Here is a 19,143-nt window from a genome sequence, read left to right as displayed (position 1 = left end):
TGGAATTGAGTGGCTACTGATTCACCGTGCATATATCCCATCTCGTCTTGTCATGTGTCTGGATCAACGAGATCACGACTTCTGTACTTGACCCCATGGCGTTGTCGTCATAACTCGTACCTATCCGAAGAAGCTCCATTGCAATCCGATTCCTTGCTTTCGGGCGAAGCAAAGATGGCCGAACAGCATGACGCCGTTGATGGTGCAAGGGAGGATACTGCAACCACGCCGTCCGAAGCCACTCCGTTGCTGCAGTCGAATGCGGACTCCCGACGGGCCTCATCGGCGTCATCTTCCAGCACAGCAATCCTACGCGATGTTGATACTTCTAATCACGCAGGGCCCCACCAACAACAGCAGCAACGAAAGCAGGCAGCGGCAGACAACGATGACGAGGCGAATTACAAGGTCAGCCGCGGACGCGGGCTGGCCATCATGATTAGCGTTTATATACTCATTTTCTTGCAGTGTAAGTTGCTGCACATCTTGGAGTGTCAACGTGGGCTAACGTAGAGAGGAAACAGCCTGCAACATGTCCGGGATGACCATGGCACAGTCGACCATTGCCGCCGATCTCGATGCCTACGAGGATGCCATGTGGTTCACGAGCGCGTACCTGATCGCGCTGTCGTCGCTGGCGCCGCTGACGGGCCGCCTCGCCTCCATCTTCTCGCCCCGCCTCATGGTGCTCGTGGCCTCGCTCTTCTTCGCCGCGGGCGGGCTCGTCACCGCCGTCGCCCGCTCCTTCGGCGTCTTCATCCTGGGCCGCGTCCTGTCGGGCATGGGCGGTTCCGCCATCATGGTCCTCGCCTTCATCCTCGTCCTCGAGTTGACGAGCCGCCGCCGCCGCGGGCTCTTCGTGGGCATGGTCAACGCCGGCTTCACTACGGGCATCTCGCTCGGCGCCGTTGTCTTCGGTGTCATGATCCCTAACGCCGGCTGGAGGGCCCTGTTCGCCGTTCAGGTCCCCGCGGGCCTCATTGCGGGGCTGGGCGTTTACTTCGCTATTCCCAAGTCTTTCTCCTCCGGCCAGGGCGGCAAGGAGGCAACAGTCAAGGAAAAGCTCAAGAAAATCGACTATCTAGGTGCGGTCGTCCTGGTTGGTAGTCCCTATAAACTTCGAAACCGAAATTGTACATATATGCTAACGAACCGCATGCAGACTGGGACTATAGTTCTCTTCTTGTACAGCTTATCGGCCCAGATCCAGATCGTTCCACTTGCCATCTCGGCAGGATCGTTGGTACTTTTTGTCTTGATCGAATACTTTGTGGCATCCGATCCCATCATCCCGATCTCCGTGCTCCAGAATCGGGGCGCTCTGCTCTCCTGCTTGGCGCAGCTGGGTTTCATGACGGCGCGCTGGACAATTCTCTTCTACGCGCCCATCACGGCACTCGCCGTCTTCGGCCTCTCGCCGGGAGCCAGCGGCAGCATGCTCATCCCCACGAACCTCGGCTTCGGACTCGGCGGAATCCTGATCGGCTGGGTGCACATCCGGCGCGCTGGGAGCTTCTACTTAGCGTGTCTGGTCTGCGTCGCGTTGTTCGCTGCGACCATGTTCGCGCTGTCGCTGTGCTCGAGCCTGGCCGTCCCGGGCGGCCTGTACGTGGCGCTCCTCTTCGCCAACGGCGTCTTCACGGGCGCCACCGTCAACTACACCCTCGCCCACCTACTGCATCTGACGAGTGTTGACACCCACTACGTCGCCACCAGCCTGCTGGGCACGTTCCGCGGGTTCGCGGGCAGCTTCGGGAGCGCCATCGGCGGCGGCATCTTCATACGCACGCTGCGCGCCAGCCTAGAGGAGGGTTTCCGCGCCGTCGATGGTGGAGGATCGCTTCTAACTCCCGAGCGCGCGCAGCTGATCAAGAGGCTAATAGGGAGCCCGGCCCTGGTCTATAGCGGCGGCTTGGGCGAGGTAGACCGCCAGGTCGCTGTGCAGGGTTACGTCGATGCTATCAAAGTGCTGTTCCAGGCCGCTGCGGTGCTGAGCGTCGTCGTGCTCATTGTCCAAGCTTCTACGGGCTGGAGGGGACCAGGGGACGCTCTGGGGGATCCCGAAGAGGAGGCCGGGAGGAGGCGGTTCGATGGGGTCGTGCCAAGAGAAGGGGAGGAGCTAGATGATTGAGGTGTTGTCGAGTAAAAGCGCTGAAGAAAAGGAGGGAATTATTTAAGGCGTTCTGAGTATATAAATATCTAGATAGGCGTATATATCACTGCACTAGTACTAAACATAACACAACAATAATATAGTATTTTTAGGCAGATAATTAGCAACAAAATAGCTTCATGTTTTGGGCCATTCACCAAGTACCGCCCGTTGTCCTCAAGATCGATACTTCAGTACATGGATGCTCGGAGGATAGTTATTGCGAGACGAAAGCCCCATCCGGCTCGTTCTCCACTAGACCATCGGCCATTGCTAGCGCCGTTCGTCATTGCATTGCACTGGCACCTGCTCCCGTCGCAACCAGAAAGCTTCCCAGCAGCTCCAATTCCGGACGCGACGTGGAATTCTTTGCGACAGGTTCTTGTTCTGCCCTCGTGCTACTCATCGCTCAAGGCAGTTTCCCACGTTGTTGCAACAAGAACAGAATCGTCAATTCAAGGATCGTCGTCCTTCTTTCTATTCGGCGTATCAAATCGGCTGCCACCGTTGTTTCGAACCATTTCTCCGATCTTCAAGATCTGCCCAAAACCACAGCTAGTGGGGTCAAGACTTATCCCATCAATCAATCACCATTGAGCCTTTCCGAACAGCAACAACAGCTTCTGTCCCACCATTGAACTTGCTCACCAAGCCTTAACACGTTGTCGAATTCGCCGAAACCCGCCTTGATCTTGCACGAGTATATCGACCGACGGGCCTACCGTGGACGCGAATATGTCCGAGGAGATTAAGCACGAGGTGGACTCGGCCGTGGAGGAGCCGCAAGCCAACCACGAGGAAAACAACGAAGAGGTGCGCAATCCAATGCATTAGCCTTATAAAATTTCCTAGCAGCCATCCAGAGGCTATTGGCCGTACTTCACATCACCCACGCGACCTCGTGCCAGGATTTGTCTAAGGATATTGTCTAGCTAACCCGTCACACCGATTATAGGAGGAGATTGCCGCCATGAAGCGACGCGTTGCCGAGATGGAAGACGAGGCGAACAAGCTCAGAGAGATGCAAGCCAGTCTTGAACAGCAAGGCCAAGACCTTAGCGAGGACCGCTCTGATGTGGACAGCCGCAGCATCTTCGTGGGCAACGTCGACTATTCTGCCTCTCCGGAGGATATCCAGGCTCACTTCCAGGAGTGCGGCTCGATCAACCGCGTAACCATCCTCCTGGACAAGTATACTGGGCAGCCCAAGGGGTAGGTTTCTTACGCCCTTTACGTTTATATCCTGCATTCGCAATAGCTGCTGACTTGATTATGTGATAGGTACGCCTATGTTGAATTCACAGAGCCTAGCCTGGTCGCCCAGGCCCTTGTCCTCAATGACAGTGTTCTGAAGGGGCGTAACATCAAGGTTACCCCGAAGCGTACCAACTTTCCTGGGATGAGCGCACGCGGCCGTGGTCGCGGTCGTGGAGGCTTCGGCCGAGGCTCATTTGGTGGAAGAGGAGGATTTGTCCCGCGAGGCGGTTACCGTGGAGGTTACCGCGGCCGTGGACGGGGCTTCAACCCGTACTAGGAGGACGCCTAGCAAGCACCCGACCCGTCGCCCGATATCGCCGACCAATCTACCCCTTACCACGAAGATGACGTTCCCTACCTAGAACAGGACTTTGGCCTGCATTTTCACAATGGTCTTTTTGCCGGATCCGATGCCTACCAGCCCGAAGCTACCGTTCTCACCCAAGGCTCTTTCACAGAGAACTTGGAGCTGGACTATCCTGCCGATGTAACTATTAAGGAGAAGATGGATGACGAGGAGCACACGGACATTATCCTGCTTACTCCGCTGATCGAACCCGATTCCTGATGAACATGGGCCGTGGAGCAGGTCGACTTGGACATAGATGGTTCACCAACTTGCTTTTCTGTCACTCGTCGAGGGCCAACACTCAGCTGGAAGGCTCTTATGATTTTCTACGACGAAGGGCGTATGTACGATATGCGGTAATACGCGGACTGCACCGCGACAGAACAAAAGGGGCGTTTCGACGCAGTTGATGCCTTTTCCCTCCCTGCCTGCTGCAGCTTTCTTTTGGGGGAACGCTCGTTGTTTTTTCGCGCACGAGATCTTGGCGTAGCAATATGATCTCTTGATAATGATACTTCTGCACCTTGTGGACGGATATTCACAACCCTAGCGAGAAAGCATGGCATGGCGTCCGCGGCAGAAGCTTAATTGATAGACAAAGAACAAAACTGGCAAAGAGATATATGATGACTTCCCTACCTTCTGTGAGAGTAATGCAAGCAGCGTGCAAGTAATGGGGCGCGCTGGACGTCGCTCAATGGAGCAGACGGGGTCTTGGGAGGGATGCGGTGGAAATATGGCAGCTGTCATTGGGTGGTGTGCACATTCTGGATGGTGTTTGCCGGCTATGACGGCTAGAAGTCGTGCCGGTAGCCGTCATGGTCGGAATGGAAGAAAGCCTATTGAACACTGGCCACATAAAAGGATGGTCCAGGTAGACGGCGAGGATGTAGAAATTCCGTGCGCGAACAAAAGCAGCAAAGACGGTGTGGCTTGCGATGGCCTGGATATATCTTCCCTACATGCTCGCCGTGCTTTGGTCAAATAAAAAATAATATGGGTCGCGCTGTATGTATAGGAGGGAGTTTGGGAGCAATGCAGTCACACTGCATGGTCGCATCTTCAGTCCCATACGTCACTCGTGTGGCTTCAGCCTCCGGTGTCCGCGCGTCGCTGTGCGCTAACAGACGAAGCCGAACTGGCTCATCTCCAGGATAACATCATGGCACGTCGAAACTAATCTCCTATACTCGATTGTTAGTTAGTAGACTTGCTTGCTTGGTTGGGATCCATTAGCCATCAAATGCAGTTCCTACGCTGCTTACCTAAGAATGAACATATAGATGGGCCAGGCCAGACCTGACATCAGATTGGTAGGCCGATGCAGATGCAGGAGCAACAGGCGCGTCGCCAAAGCACTGGAAACATAGACACCTCTTCACAGGCGACAGAGAGACAAGACACGGGATTGGTCAGGACATCCTCGCGCCCTTCCATCATGCATGCCATATCCTACAGTCAGTAGTCAGTCTCAGTAATACAGACAGACCAGTCGTGGGAAAGAGGCGGGGGTGGGTTCGCCATTTTCCCATTTTCCCATTTTCCTGCAGCGGGCACAGGCTTTTGCACAGCCTCCCTTCAGCGTACAAACACCTGCCCACCATGCCACGCCCCCCAAACCCACCTCCCACCCTCCAGTCTATTTTTTCGAGGGGGATTGTCGCAGGTTCCTCCATCCCGCTTGGCTGTAGGGTGTTTCCAAGGCCTGTTGTTCTTTCTCGGTTGATGGGTGGCCCGTACCTAGGGTCTGCCTGGTAGTGCTGCAAGTAATAATAGGTGCTGTAAGTTTAGCCTCTGGTTGGACAGGACAGGACTGGTCCAGACAAGGAGGCATTGCCGTTGTATTTGATGGCTGCTGCTGCTGCTGCTGCTGCTGCTCCTACTGGGCTGTGCTAGATTTCGAATCAATCAATAATCGTGCTGCTGCTGCTGCTGCTGCTGCTGGGCGTCCTTCAGTGTCAGTGTCAGTGTCAGTGCAAGTGCAAGTGCAAGTGCAGGCTTAAAGCCATATGTCGGCGAGTGGATTTAATTGCTCGCTCTCCAAGCTGCTCTCGCCCATTTCTCTTCTCACCAACATCCGACTACTGCCAACTGCTGCTACCCTATCCAAACAAACTACTTGCAGAAAGGAACTAAACTTAGACACTTGGAGCCGAGCTGGCTTATCCTAGTCTTCTTGTAATCATCCCCAATCAATTCATTGTTGTCCGTCATCTCCCCTCGCCTCTCGCAACTTCTTCCCACCAACACCCTCGTGACTCGGCAACTTGCGACGTTCCTTGTTTCCGCTCCCAGCAATCACACCCCTCCACCGGCGCTTGCGTGAGGGTGCAGGCCGATCAGAGGAAAAAGAGTTGCCCTCTTTGACTAGAAGGCAGCCACCACTCCTCTGCTAAGAAAAGAAGTGCGGGCTGGTAGAACAGGCATCGCCGAACAACCGCACACGCACACGCACACATCTCAACCGATACCGAGATCAAGAGAGGGGGCCCGAATACCACAACGCAAGCGATTTGGACGCCCATCCCTCATCGTTTCTTTCCGCTTCCCCGTCGCCCACTCGTCGCTGACGGGTCCCGATCGACGACCATCATGAGCTCTACTCGCTCCGAATCCGGACTGCCATCGTGTGTATTCCCTCTCTTCCTGTTTCTCTACACGCCAATATATCTCAATCTTTACTATTACTAACGACCATGACGTATAGCCAGGCCAATCTGCGAGTTACTAGTGCGTTGCCCCATCATCACTTCGATCCCGTCCATTGATTTGCCCACCACGCTACCCTATCAACTGCTTTCTTGCCGATGCCATCGTCGCAGATATTGGTGGGACATGAGGCTAACATAGCATCATCACAGTCATCGCCGCTGACGGACTCTACAAACGAGATGTCTTCCGTATGTCACCACGCGCACACCTCTTGACCAGAGGCCCCTTGGGTAAAGATGATGGAGAGCCAATGCTGACGCTACTCCTTCCCCACATCTAGGCTTCCCTGATCCGTTCGCCGTGGCTACCATTAATGGCGAGCAGACCAAGACAACGACCGTCTCAAAACGTACCTTGAACCCTTATTGGAATGAGAGCTTCGACTTTCGAGCAAACGAAGATGGTATACTAGCGGTGCAAGTTTTCGATCAGAAGAAGTTCAAGAAGAAGGACCAAGGCTTTCTGGGTGTCATTAACATCCGCATCGGCGATGTCATCGAACTCGCCAATGGTGCTGACGGTTCGTTCTCCTTCCCTGCTTTTGCCTAGTCTTGGGCACATATATGGCTTCGGCTAACGTATAAAATCGCCATGTGTAGATCAGATGCTTACACGAGACCTCAAGAAGTCTACTGATAATCTGGTAGTTCATGGTAAGCTCATCGTCAATTTGTCGACCAATCTGACGGCTCCGGCCGCCGGGGCACACACGCCTTCCGCAAACTCTAGCCGGCCGTCTCTGCCGGCTCTTCAAGCATCTTCTTTGACTGCAGACTCTACTGCGAACCGACCGACCTCGTCGGCTTCCGGTACACAGTCAAGTTTAGCGGTGCGCCCTAATGCTAGTAATCCTAATGGCCCAGCACCACCGATCAATGGGGCCAGCGGCCATCAATCACGAGGGTCCGGCAGCCAGATGAGCCCCTTTGAGGATGCCCAGGGCCGTCTGCCCGCCGGGTGGGAGAGACGCGAAGACAATCTTGGGAGAACTTATTACGTCGATCACAACACACGAACGACGAGCTGGAACCGCCCGACCGCGAGCGGTGGAGGCAACTCCTCAGGCGATCGAGAAGCTGCCACCCAAGTTGAGCGTCAGCGCCATCAGAACCGAACGCTACCTGAAGATCGTACCGGGGCCAATTCCCCATCTCGAGACCAGCAGCCACAGCAAAATGCTGCGCAGAGCGCCAATGCTGCCACGATGATGCACACCGGAGCTACCAGCCCTGGCACAGGAGAGCTCCCCCCCTGGTTGGGAACAAAGGTGGACTCCGGAGGGTCGTCCGTACTTCGTTGACCATAACACAAGGACTACCACGTGGGTTGATCCTCGTCGACAGCAGTACATTAGGATGTACGGCGGGCAAAACAACGCCAATGGTACCATTCAGCAGCAACCCGTTTCCCAACTTGGACCGCTGCCCAGTGGCTGGGAGATGCGGCTCACCAACACGGCCCGGGTCTACTTTGTGGATCACAACACCAAAACGACCACTTGGGATGACCCGCGTCTGCCTTCGTCGTTGGATCAGAACGTGCCGCAGTACAAGCGCGACTTCAGGAGGAAGCTCATCTACTTCCGATCTCAGCCGGCCATGCGCATCCTTTCGGGACAGTGCCACATCAAGGTGCGGCGATCGCACATCTTTGAGGACTCTTTTGCCGAGATTTCGAGGCAGTCTGCCACTGATCTCAAGAAGCGCTTAATGATAAAGTTTGATGGCGAGGATGGTCTGGATTACGGCGGCCTGTCTCGAGAGTTCTTCTTCCTCCTGTCCCATGAGATGTTCAACCCCTTTTACTGCTTGTTCGAATATTCCGCGCACGACAACTACACGCTTCAAATCAACCCGCATTCCGGAATCAATCCGGAGCATCTAAACTATTTCAAATTCATCGGCCGTGTTGTCGGATTGGCCATCTTCCACCGTCGCTTCCTGGACGCCTTCTTCATTGGCGCCCTGTACAAAATGATGTTGGGCAAGGCGGTGCAGCTGGCTGATATGGAGGGTGTTGACGCGGATTTCCATCGTAGTCTTCAATGGATGTTGGACAACGACATTTCGGGCGGTATCCTGGAGCAGACATTCTCTACGGAAGATGAACGTTTTGGCGTCATACATGTCGAGGATCTGATTCCTGGTGGTCGTGACATTGATGTCACCAACGATAACAAGAAGGAGTATGTCGATTTGATGGTCAAGTGGAGAATCGAGAAGCGTATCGAGGAACAGTTCCAAGCCTTCAAGGAAGGCTTCCACGAGCTGATACCTCAAGATCTCATCAATGTCTTCGACGAGCGCGAACTCGAGCTGCTGATCGGAGGTATTGCCGAGATTGACGTGGACGACTGGAAGAAGCACACGGACTACCGCGGCTACACGGAAAACGATGAGGTGATCCAGTTCTTCTGGCAGACGGTGCGTAGCTGGGATGGAGAGCAGAAGAGCAGATTACTGCAGTTCACGACGGGCACATCCCGCATTCCGGTGAACGGGTTCAAAGATCTGCAAGGAAGCGATGGTCCCAGACGATTCACGATTGAGAAGGCCGGCGAGTTGGGCAACTTGCCCAAGGCACATACTTGGTAGGACTGATCCGCACTCCTTTCCCCGGATTTTTGCTAACCCTTTCTATAGTTTCAACCGCTTAGATTTGCCTCCGTACAAATCACTCGAAGCGCTGCAACAGAAACTGACTATTGCAGTGGAGGAGACGATGGGTTTCGGTCAGGAGTAAGCGTGGTTTTCTTGTATTGGCTGTCATCCTTCTATAGACCTTAGTATTACTACTACTACCTTATATGATTATCACTCACTTCTAAGGTCAACAACAGCGGGCTCATTACTGTTTTTATTTTTTTCCTGTGCACACTACGGCTGGTATGACGCCAAACTTGTTTCTTACCTACAATACGTGCTACGACACTGGCTGGCTGGCTCATTACAATGCTGGTCATCTCACTACGACCCGTCGCCAAATAACAACGGGAAAGGACATGGTTGTCTGGGCTTTTGTACTTCTTTCTTTCCACCTTTCCCAGGCGAATCGAGGGTTCCAGCGTCTCCAGAGGGGTCTGCATGAAATCATCTTGTACGTAGACTTTGTTGGTAGTGCTAGTATACCTTGTTTTGCTGTTTGTCTTCGTCTTCTTCACAGGAAAATATAGTGGATCTTGAATGGGCACAGTTGGTCGGCGACTCCTATGCATCAAGCAATAGCCGGCAAGTGTCTCCTAGACTTATTCAGCAAAGAACACTTGGTCAGTCACCGGCTAGGGAAGAAAGTAAATCTTCCGATTCACATCGTGAGGAGGCGGACTCCTGCTAGAGTTTCACCTATCTCGAGTATTGGGGTTTTCTTTATACAGATGCGTCTTGGTGGTTGTGTATATATTTCCAAAAAGGGGGGGTTTTGATGATGACAATGTGAACCTACGCAATGCCAGGTGGGAAGGCATTTAGTGCTTTTTGAGAAGCCGCAGGTAGGTAATTTAAAAGACCCTTATCGTCATCGTCGTCTTTCTTGCAGCAGCTAGAACCCATAACCCCCTCCCCTCGTTCAAAGTCCATGGATAGAAACCCCGTCCGTCCATCCATCCGTCATTTCCGCTTTAATTTCTACAACACAAAGAACGGACGTGAAAAAAATTTGCAATTCGCTGAACCTCCCTCCCTCCCCCCTCCCAACGCCGCCATGTGCTTGCTTCGTGTCATCCCGCGCTGGCCAACATCAGCCAGGGACGTGTGTCTGTCGATCTGAGTCGACCAGCGTTGCTCAACCGCGGTCATGTATATAGATAGTCGTGTCTGAAAAATTAAATCGCTACTAAAAGTTTGTATTTGCAAAAGGGTCTCTTCCAAGAATCCAGTATAATCCAACAGGAGGGGTGAAAAGTGTCATGAGTCTTGCCCATGGATAGATTTGTTGACGTTAAACAGTGTGGCCAACACCGAATAGGTTGCAGGTTTGCCAAGCTAGGTTCCCTTGACTGGCCGACCGCGTTTCTTATGGCCGCCATCATTCTTGACAGGGCTCACAATGGTAACGTGCTTGTTGTCTTCCTTGCGAAGTCGAACTGCCGTATGGCCCGCAGTTGACCCGCGATGGTGACGGATACCTCGAGGTCCGACGTGATCATCGTCAAATCCAATCTCTGCGACGTCCGACATGGACTCAGCATCGAGGCTGTCGTTGGCTACCGACTCGTCCGAAGAGCCGTCCACCGAGTCGTCATATTCGCCGTCGTCACTAACGAGTGATGGCGCATTGTTGCTAATTGCTGTGTTCGGGCTAAGTTCCAGTTCCATGTCGTCCTCAATGCGCGGCAGCTCGGGTTCTTGTTCGGAAGCCACCCGCGCAGCCGGTGTCGGAACAGGCGTGGCATACGCTCCGACAGGAGGACGGCCCTTGCTGCTGACCGGGCGAGTGGTTGAAGGGAGAGGAATAGGTGATTTGGTTGTCCGAGCTGGTACGCGCGGCATTCGCATGACCACGCCCTGATCATTGTTCTTGGGCAACAAGGAAGACGACTCGGCATCCTCGGAATCATCATCTGGCGACGTGACTTCGTCGACGTCAATCTTGGTCTTCGCATCGCGGACCAGCTCGCTCAGGTTCATGGACATGCCGCGGCTCTGCAAGAGGCGGGATAGATGAGGTGAGTCGGCCGACGCCGCAAATTTGGACGACGCATTGTTGAAAGTTTTCGTGGTGACGGGCGTGATGGGGACACCAGGTATCGAGTTGACGTTTGGTAGCTGGCCCTTCTTGAACAATTCCATGGATTCCTTAATCCGAGCGACAACCGAGAAGTACGGCTCAGATTCAGCAAGGCCAGTTTGGCGCGCGAAAGGATGCACAAGACCAGTTGCCACAGCGGGTGTGGCAGAGACAGTGGCAGCAGTGTTGATGCTATTGATTGCCAGAGGCTTCTTCTCTTCAGGGACTTCACCACGTGCCTCTTCCACTTCAAACGGATGGCCACAGGCGACAGCCGCCTCTTCGTGGCTCTTGAAATCGCGCTTGTGAGCAATGCGACAATGGTTAATAAAGCCTTGCGTGCTGGAGAAGTTTTCCCGATTACAGTCGAGGCAGACCAACTTGACAGTCTTGCCATCAGAGCGCTTTAGCACACATGGGCCAGCCTTGTCTTTAGGTTGGGGGTAACCATTCGACAAGGCGTGCAGCTTCTGGCCAGCTGAGCCGCGGGGAGGACGTCCTTTGGTCGGCATAACTCCTACCTCGCCAAAGCTGTTCCTCATCGATCTGCTCTCGACGCCATTCCTGAACCTAGTGGACTCAGCATGCACCGACGGCTCTGGCACGATACCATCAAATTTGGGGTCCGGAATGAGCCACTTGGCGTAGTGACGCGCATATGGCCCATCAGTGACACCGAACGGAGGCGCCCACTGAGGCACCTTATCACCAGCTTTCGCCTTCAGCGCAGGTCCCATTCCACTGCTAACCTGCAGCATCTGATCAGGCGTCGGGGCGTTGACGGGGTACGGGATCAAGTGACACCGGCGCAACTGTTCCAAAGCGACCTGACATTTGGCCAGTTCTTGCTGTATCAAACGAAGCTCGTTGTGCTTGAGTAAAATATCGTGACTAAACTGGTGTTGGATGATTTCTTTTGCGTGTTCCAACTCGGCTACCTCACGACGCGACTGTGGCAATGTCTGCGGCGGCGACTGCGACTGCGGCGTCAGCTGCGGTTGAGACCGCACGGCCGCATCCTCCGCCCCCTGGACCGCCAGCGCTACCTTCTTCTTCGGTCTACTCGCATCTTGGTCATCCTCATCTACCCTTAACCGCTTCACTGCGAAAGCAGCTGCAGCTGGTTGCGATGCTATCGCAGCGTTGCTCTGCCTCCGGCGCTTCGGAGGACGTGACGGCGACGTCACTTTGCACGGCTCTGACACTAACGACTGCACGGGTTTCGCAAAATCAAGCATGGGTTGATGGAGTACCTGCTCAGGTTTGTCGCTACCCCTTGAATCTGAGCCCCAAAATCGGAACATGAGCATACCCTACTCACAAAAAGATGAGAAGTTGGGGATTCCTTTGGGGGTTGTTGGAAAAGACCCTTCTTTTTAGACAGGTTCTTGTTTGCAGAGGTCGGAAGTGGTTTGCGACACGTAAGGTTGGGAGTAAGCAAGGTTGCCAAAGGTTGAGCGAGCCCTTGCCGATACAAAGGGGGGAAAGTGAAATCGAGGTTGAGGTGCGGACGATTTGGGGAAGGCAAGGCTGACGTAACACTGTCCTGCACCTTCTGGGGACTTCTGCAGGGAAGAAGGGGGAGCGAAAGGCAGCGATCGGAGGATCGGGGCCCAAAAGGACAGAGAGACGAGACACGCCCGCGGAGAGAAAAGGGAGGGAGGTGGGAGGGGGAGATTGATTGGCACCAGCTTGGCGCTATTAGCAACACACCCCAAGAAAGTAATTGCGCTTATTACTTGGGGGCCTCCTCTTTAATTCGCTGCTGATTACTGCGTACTGCACTCTAAGAAGGCCCGACAGGCAGGCAAACAGCGAGAGACAGCCAAGGTTTAGAGCCGACAGTGAGCCTTTTCGGGGAAGGTGCTGCAGCTGCAGTCTGTTGCGCGCGAGAGTTCAGTGGTGAAGATCAACCAACGCCCGGCTTTGGCTTGCGACCGCTTAATGAAGTAAAAAGGGCTCCGCTAGAGGCTCTCCTCTTTTTTATTTAGACGGGACGATGATGTGGCCACCGTCAAACCCAACGAAACTCAGTCTGAGTCAGTTCGGGAACGAGGGAGGGAGCAGTGGGCAACAAGCAGCAGGAAAAGAGTGGCGCCTGGAATTCGAAGGAATGCGAAAAGGACAGCCTTTTTCGCTAAAATATATATGTACAAGGGGGAGGAAGGACGAAAGGGGGCTGCGCAATGCGAAAACGATGCAACCCGACTTGTTGGAGGGCAGCAACGCAGGGCCAGTCGTAGAAGGGCAGGCAGCAGTGGCAGCAGCAGTAGCAGCAGCAGCAGCAGGCGCAAGCCGATTCCGTCCACCGAAACCGACGAAAATGGCCCCAAGATGCGATCGCGCAATTAGTAGTCACCTTCTCGAGTAAATGAGAGGTGTGGGAGTGTTCTTGTTTCGAATCAAGTCAATGCGACCGGCGAGACTTTGGGTGGTTGTTGCCGTTGGCTGGTGGTTCGGAAAAGCGATTAAAATGATTGTCAAATGACGGGTATTAGAAAGGTGTGTAAGGATTGGAGGTGAATGGTGACGAGCAGGTCAAAAGTACTCGATTGATGCGACACTTTGGAGAAAATGAAGGCATCAAAAAAACAACCAAAAGGAATGCGCGAAATGAAGGAAGAATACGAGGAACGTTTTGTCAACTGGGGGGTTCTGTTGTGTTGGTGTTTTGCGCGCGCGTCTTTTGCGGTTTTGGCGAGATGCAGAGGTGTTGCGGAAGGTAAAAAGCGTCAGGCGTGCAGCCGGTGATTGCTCGATTGTTTTGTCGTGTCGTAATCTGAAGAGAAGCAGCGCGACTTTTTGGTAGTATTGCCTGCTTTGCCTATGCTTTGCCTTTGCTCTGCTCTGCTGCTCGACCTTCTTCTGCTTTGCTTTGCTTTGCCAAGACGATGGTATGGGGGTGGGTGGATGTGGTGGATGGAGCTGTCGTTCCAGTTCCAGATCCAAACGTTCCAAAGCATTGTGCAGCCCGTGTTCCAAGGTCCGCTATCTCCTGGGGGGTGGAAACCAACTTGTTTCTTGGGAGGACAGGCAACAGGGGGTCGGGGGGGGAGAGAGAGGCCGGGCAGAAGGCCGGGGACCCTGCTTGCTAGTGGATGTCTCCCAGCTCCTGTTGCATACATACTAATACATACATACTTCCCGACGGGAGTGTGGGTGGGAGTCGGTCAGTCATATGCCTGCACCGCACGAATCTTGGGCAAGAAGTAAGGGATATATGCAATGTACCTGGTTTTGCCGTTGTACAATTATGTATGTATGTACGTATGTATGTACGCAGTTGTTTGCCTGGCCCATGTGCTCGTCCCTTTTTCTACTATTCTCGTTGGCGGGAGTATATTATAACACAAATACCCGGCAACGAGCTGTAAGTCAGCGCCTAGATAAGCCCCAATCAGCCGACATGGGATTCCAAATCGTCTTGGGCTGCAGGGTTGCTACTATCCCTCCCAGAGACCAAAATAGTAAGCAGTAGGCCAGGAATGTGTATGCAGAAGGTTGGATCGCAGTATTTAGCGACTGCCTATCAGAGAAGATGCAACTAGGAGCCAGTGACAGAGTGAGTCCATCCGTCACTTCCATCACGTGGAGTTGGTACTCCAAGCACCCAAGGCAAGATGGTGGTGCACTGCTATAGAGGGACAAAGCACAACAAGAGGCTATGTAGATGTCATCACCATCATCATCATCGTCACCGTGAACTGAGGGTTCGCATATTAAGCCAAGCAATCATGACAATAAGGCCCCTATACTCTATACTGTCTTGTCGTGTAAGTCCTGCGCCTAGCGTTTAGTAGACAGTAGTGCCCAAAAGCGGAGTTGGAGTCTATGCAAGGTAGCTGACTGCTGGCAAACAGATCCAAGCGGTAAAGTATACGCGATCCTCAGGGGAAAGCTTACGCAGCTGGTGGATGTTTGTTATATTGAACTATGATGATCCAGCATTTTTGTAACCTCTCCACTATGGTAGAGTATTGGAAGCTTGATAGGTCCCCAAGACTGCGAATAACGAATCTTGCAATGGTAGCTTGCATAAAGAGGCTATACGTCAATCGACCAAACAAGCAAAAGGAACAGTTTCAAGACAGCCTGGCTTGCTAGCGCCACGAGCTACAAAGACAGCGCAAAGCGATGTGATATAGCGCACTCAACTAGTTGAAGCTGTCCAAAATACCGCTCGATAGAGTCTTAGCCTTGAGTCTCCCTGCTGCCGTGGCGTTGCTTCTGGGGACACTAAAACAGCATCCGGGGACATTCGTCTGTCGAGCTGTAGCAGGGATGGCTATCAATGCTTCCCTGCAGACAGCAGGTGCGCTCGCATTGCAAGTCCGTCGATGTTATCCGGATGCATGTTTCACACTTTGCCCCGGATGTTAACCCGGCAGAGATTGTACATACACTCGGCCGGCATATGCTTATTCTCGTCCAAAAAATACGACCATCTTCTGTTCTCTTTGTCAAAAAGTCACAGGGTGTGTTGGAAGCCAAGCAAAAGACTATATAAAGTACCCGGGAGTCTGTCCCTGACTTAGCTGAACCCTCTGAATACAATACATAGAACTATCGCGAATATGTACGAGGAAAATGGATGTTCTTTGAAGCACAGGTTTTGGGAGACAAGCAAGGATCATGGGTCTCGATGAAGGCTTGGCGTGAGCCCAATCAATGATGGCTGCAGGAGACTAGCAAGGATCAAAGGATAGGAGATCAACCAACCATAATCAGACCATCGAGGAATTGTTGCTCGGAAGACTGGTATGCCACTGCGTACAGAGACGTCAAGCCGATATGACCAACAAGGTGAACTCCGAGTAGTATGATATCGAATCAAGCCGGTCACAATATGCAGAGCACAATGCCTGAAAGTGTCCTGTCATAGCACTGTTCCGAGTACCTGAAACGACATATATGACACATGCCATGTAATGCCGGGGTTAGGACTGTTTTCCGTCAGCAGTTCATACTATGGCTTACCAACGTCGGTTACGAGCCAAGGAATACGTCAACCCATGAAAGAAGAGAAAGTATGTCGAATGGGATGCTCTGATAAGGCGCATGGAGATACTTGGAGCAAGCCAAGCTTCTACGGCTTATCGATAAGATGCCGCAGCGGCGCTTATGTAACCTGGAATTTTCGAAGGAAATGAACGTTTCCGCTTCCCCACGAACGCAGCCCACGATTACCAAACCAAACCAGATCACTCAACCGGGAAATTGATGACTCGAAACAATCGAAGCACGGACTTGCCGATAGGAGCTCGAAAACCGCGGCTTGGGGCAGGAGAAAGAGCGAAAGACGAGGGTAAACACAATGGCGACGGCTCAGGCAGCATCCACAAAGCGCAAGCGCAGCGAGCCGCCGGCACCAAGCACCGCAGCGACCGCTACAACAACGACGACGGCGACGACAACGTCCAGTAAGCGGCCGCGTCTGGCGTCAGCATTAAACATAATAGAGTCGAGCGACGCCAAGATAGTCGCCGCGGTGGAGTCCAAATACGACGTCCAGACGCACTCGGTGATCTCCTCGTCCAAGATCCAGAAGAAAGTCAGCTCCGTCCTCCGGCATCTCCAGCAGACGACACCCAAAACTTCCTCACCGGAGAGGCCGCGGGTCTCGGTGCTGCGTGCTCGCGCCTCGGATGCCGGGAAACTGATCAGCATCGCCGAGATCGCGAAGCGGGAAATGCTGATGAGCGGCGGTCGCCAGAATGAAGCAAAGAGGTGGTACCAGTACGTTGCGCTAGGCTCGGAGACAAAGGAGGTGGGACGTAGAACCCCAAAAAGGCCCCGGTTTCCAGGGAGAGGGGAAAACCGTGATTGAGGATACGGTGTTGGGACGCCAGGGACAGGCCAGTAGGGAACTAGCCGACGATGACGATAATCATGAGCCGCTGCAGCAGGAGAAAGACAACGAAGAGGATGATGGCGAAGACGACGACTTCGAGAAGATGAAGACTCCCTTTGAGCGTGCCATAGAAAGTACGCCCAAGATGCGCGCGGCGCCGGTGATGAGTTTGTTCTTGTCACTTATACCGATCGATGAGCTACGGAGGCGCTATGGAGAGCAGACGAGCGATGATCCAGCCGATACTTGAATGCATCACATATCCATAGCATCGGTTTCATGCTACATTGCATGGCGTGAATGGGACCTGGCCATGCACGTTATAGCCACGAAAACCGTCGGCCACCTGCACCGGTCATGATATGCTTAGATGGGAGTATAGCCAGAAGCAAGGCCGCTTAACTGCCACTTGGAGAGCCAACTGCTCCTGCCCTCTTACAAGCAAAGCGCTTGCGCGCACTAGTCATCATGATGCTGGACTGCTTATGGGAATATTCTATCGTGGAGTATTACTGGGATAGAGCAGTCCGACATGGTCACATTGTCCAGATCTGGACTTGTCGACTGTCCGCTCTGATTCATGAGTTCTCTCAAGACGCACAGAGCCCAACAATTCGGGAATTCTTCATCTACCTGGTCAAGATACAGGCATCGAGGTAGTGTCCTAGATTACTTTGAGTCCGTATTCTTATAATGCCCCTAAAATGTGTACAATTATTGATAACCACATCGTACTATACTATTTACAATGCATTGCTGCACTTCCCCGTGCTGTTCATCCTGTTATGTACTAAACTTCAATTTTCATGTTGCGCGCCAAATGGTACGGCAGGCGGCGTCAATATCTCTTTCCCTCCATAATGGAGATTACATCCGAACGCGATAAAGTCTTCCATGGCTTGTCGAGTCACCTCTCGGTTTATTCATGGCCGGTCGCTGATACTAGCATATCAGGTCATCCCAGTTTTGAGTCCCCGGGTTCACAGGTGGTATATACATTGGATTCTTGTAACTTTAGACTCGCTTCTCCCGGTAGGCAATGCGGAGAACAAAGTTAACAATGACGGCCAGCAGCAAAACGATGGCCAGGAGAGTCGGTCCGTAGCGATCGTCGAATCCGGCCTGTCCTCTCCTTCTTATAGAGCTCGCACGCCAGTGGTAGGTGACGAGAGCATATATCATGGTGAGCATCGCCACACCGGTGAAGAGGAATGCTGAGATAAAGGCAGGTCGGTCACCGAAGTTCAGCATACCGATGGCCAGGGCGCCCAAGACCACGGTAAAGTTGAGCCATGACAAGAAGGTTCGCTCGTTGGCGAAGAAGACCTTGGGTTCGACGCGAGTGGGCAGAGCTATGCGCTTGCCTTATGGCAGAGAGGTGATCGTCGTTAGTTGGGTTTGGCCGGATTCCGGAAGAGTAGTTTATCACGGAATTTGTTATTTACCTGGGGCGGTCTGAAGCAGAGGTTGGCTCGACATGGTTGGCGGAATACAAGACGGCGTCTAGGGGCGTTCCGTTGGGCGGTTGTTGATGCGAAAATGTTGCGCGTTGGAGGTTGTACGACGGCGGAAAGGGACTGGGTAACGACTGAAAGACGCGGGATCTTGTTAGCTCGTCAGGAAGTTGGAGATGCAACGAAATGGAGGATGGGCAAACGTCTCTCGTTGCTTGGACGCCGAGGTAACAACGCAATGCACATTTGAAACGACAGTCCAGTACCTACAAAATCGGGCAAAACCAACAGTTTTTGTTACAGTCTTCACTCGGCGCAATGAAAGATAATACTGAGACGAAGAAGTTTCTCGGGCGGGCTAGAATAGAAGAATATGTAGACTGAGGTCTGTATCAGTACCATGTAGTGCAAGAGTAGAAGAAAAACGACGGCCAGTGAACTCGGCATCGAATCAGAAGCTTCAATTGCCTGGGGGGCGCAATAGCTATTCGCAGCAGCCACCGCGAACTGCCCGCTTTTGTGCATGTGCTGGCCTCTGACTGGCTGGACAGAAGAGCCGAGCGGGCTGTTTACTTCGGCTTGCTTGATGTTTTTAGCTGTTTTGGGGCGTGCCTGGTGCATAGCAAGACGGCTGCTGCAACTT

General features: G+C 53.1%; 6 protein-coding genes across 6 annotated transcripts; 4 read left to right on the top strand and 2 right to left on the bottom strand.

The window, feature by feature from the left end:
• Positions 1-174: 174 nt before the first annotated feature.
• On the top strand, positions 175-2,131 carry PG998_013883 (Major facilitator superfamily transporter; the record flags this gene model as incomplete). The annotated part of the gene is made up of 2 exons (XM_066880699.1): positions 175-469; positions 525-2,131. The coding sequence occupies 2 exons, from the start codon at positions 175-177 to the stop codon at positions 2,129-2,131; spliced, it is 1,902 nt and encodes a 633-aa protein (XP_066724838.1).
• Positions 2,132-2,887: 756 nt separating this feature from the next.
• PG998_013882 (uncharacterized protein) lies at positions 2,888-3,686 on the top strand (the record flags this gene model as incomplete). Its single annotated transcript, XM_066880698.1, has 3 exons — positions 2,888-2,965; positions 3,108-3,364; positions 3,434-3,686. 3 exons carry the CDS (start codon positions 2,888-2,890, stop codon positions 3,684-3,686), a joined length of 588 nt encoding a protein of 195 aa, XP_066724837.1.
• A 2,664-nt stretch (positions 3,687-6,350) lies between these two features.
• On the top strand, positions 6,351-9,212 carry PG998_013881 (e3 ubiquitin ligase hula; the record flags this gene model as incomplete). Its single annotated transcript, XM_066880697.1, has 7 exons — positions 6,351-6,385; positions 6,466-6,488; positions 6,620-6,658; positions 6,751-6,990; positions 7,070-7,724; positions 7,783-9,060; positions 9,113-9,212. 7 exons carry the CDS (start codon positions 6,351-6,353, stop codon positions 9,210-9,212), a joined length of 2,370 nt encoding a protein of 789 aa, XP_066724836.1.
• Positions 9,213-10,450: 1,238 nt separating this feature from the next.
• On the bottom strand, positions 10,451-12,433 carry PG998_013880 (uncharacterized protein; the record flags this gene model as incomplete). Its single annotated transcript, XM_066880696.1, has 1 exon — positions 10,451-12,433. The coding sequence occupies one exon, from the start codon at positions 12,431-12,433 to the stop codon at positions 10,451-10,453; it is 1,983 nt and encodes a 660-aa protein (XP_066724835.1).
• Positions 12,434-16,509: 4,076 nt separating this feature from the next.
• Positions 16,510-17,296, top strand: PG998_013879 (uncharacterized protein; the record flags this gene model as incomplete). The annotated part of the gene is made up of 2 exons (XM_066880695.1): positions 16,510-16,962; positions 17,000-17,296. The coding sequence occupies 2 exons, from the start codon at positions 16,510-16,512 to the stop codon at positions 17,294-17,296; spliced, it is 750 nt and encodes a 249-aa protein (XP_066724834.1).
• Positions 17,297-18,060: 764 nt separating this feature from the next.
• PG998_013878 (uncharacterized protein) lies at positions 18,061-18,525 on the bottom strand (the record flags this gene model as incomplete). The annotated part of the gene is made up of 2 exons (XM_066880694.1): positions 18,061-18,410; positions 18,492-18,525. The coding sequence occupies 2 exons, from the start codon at positions 18,523-18,525 to the stop codon at positions 18,061-18,063; spliced, it is 384 nt and encodes a 127-aa protein (XP_066724833.1).
• Between the last annotated feature and the right edge of the window lie 618 nt (positions 18,526-19,143).

This window comes from Apiospora kogelbergensis (genome assembly GCF_038363985.1).
Source record: "Apiospora kogelbergensis strain CBS 113332 chromosome Unknown utg000009l_segment0_segment0, whole genome shotgun sequence".
Classification (NCBI taxonomy): domain Eukaryota; kingdom Fungi; phylum Ascomycota; class Sordariomycetes; order Amphisphaeriales; family Apiosporaceae; genus Apiospora; species Apiospora kogelbergensis.
Note: the sequence above shows the minus strand (reverse complement) of the source record. Positions and strands in the feature narration are given on the sequence as shown.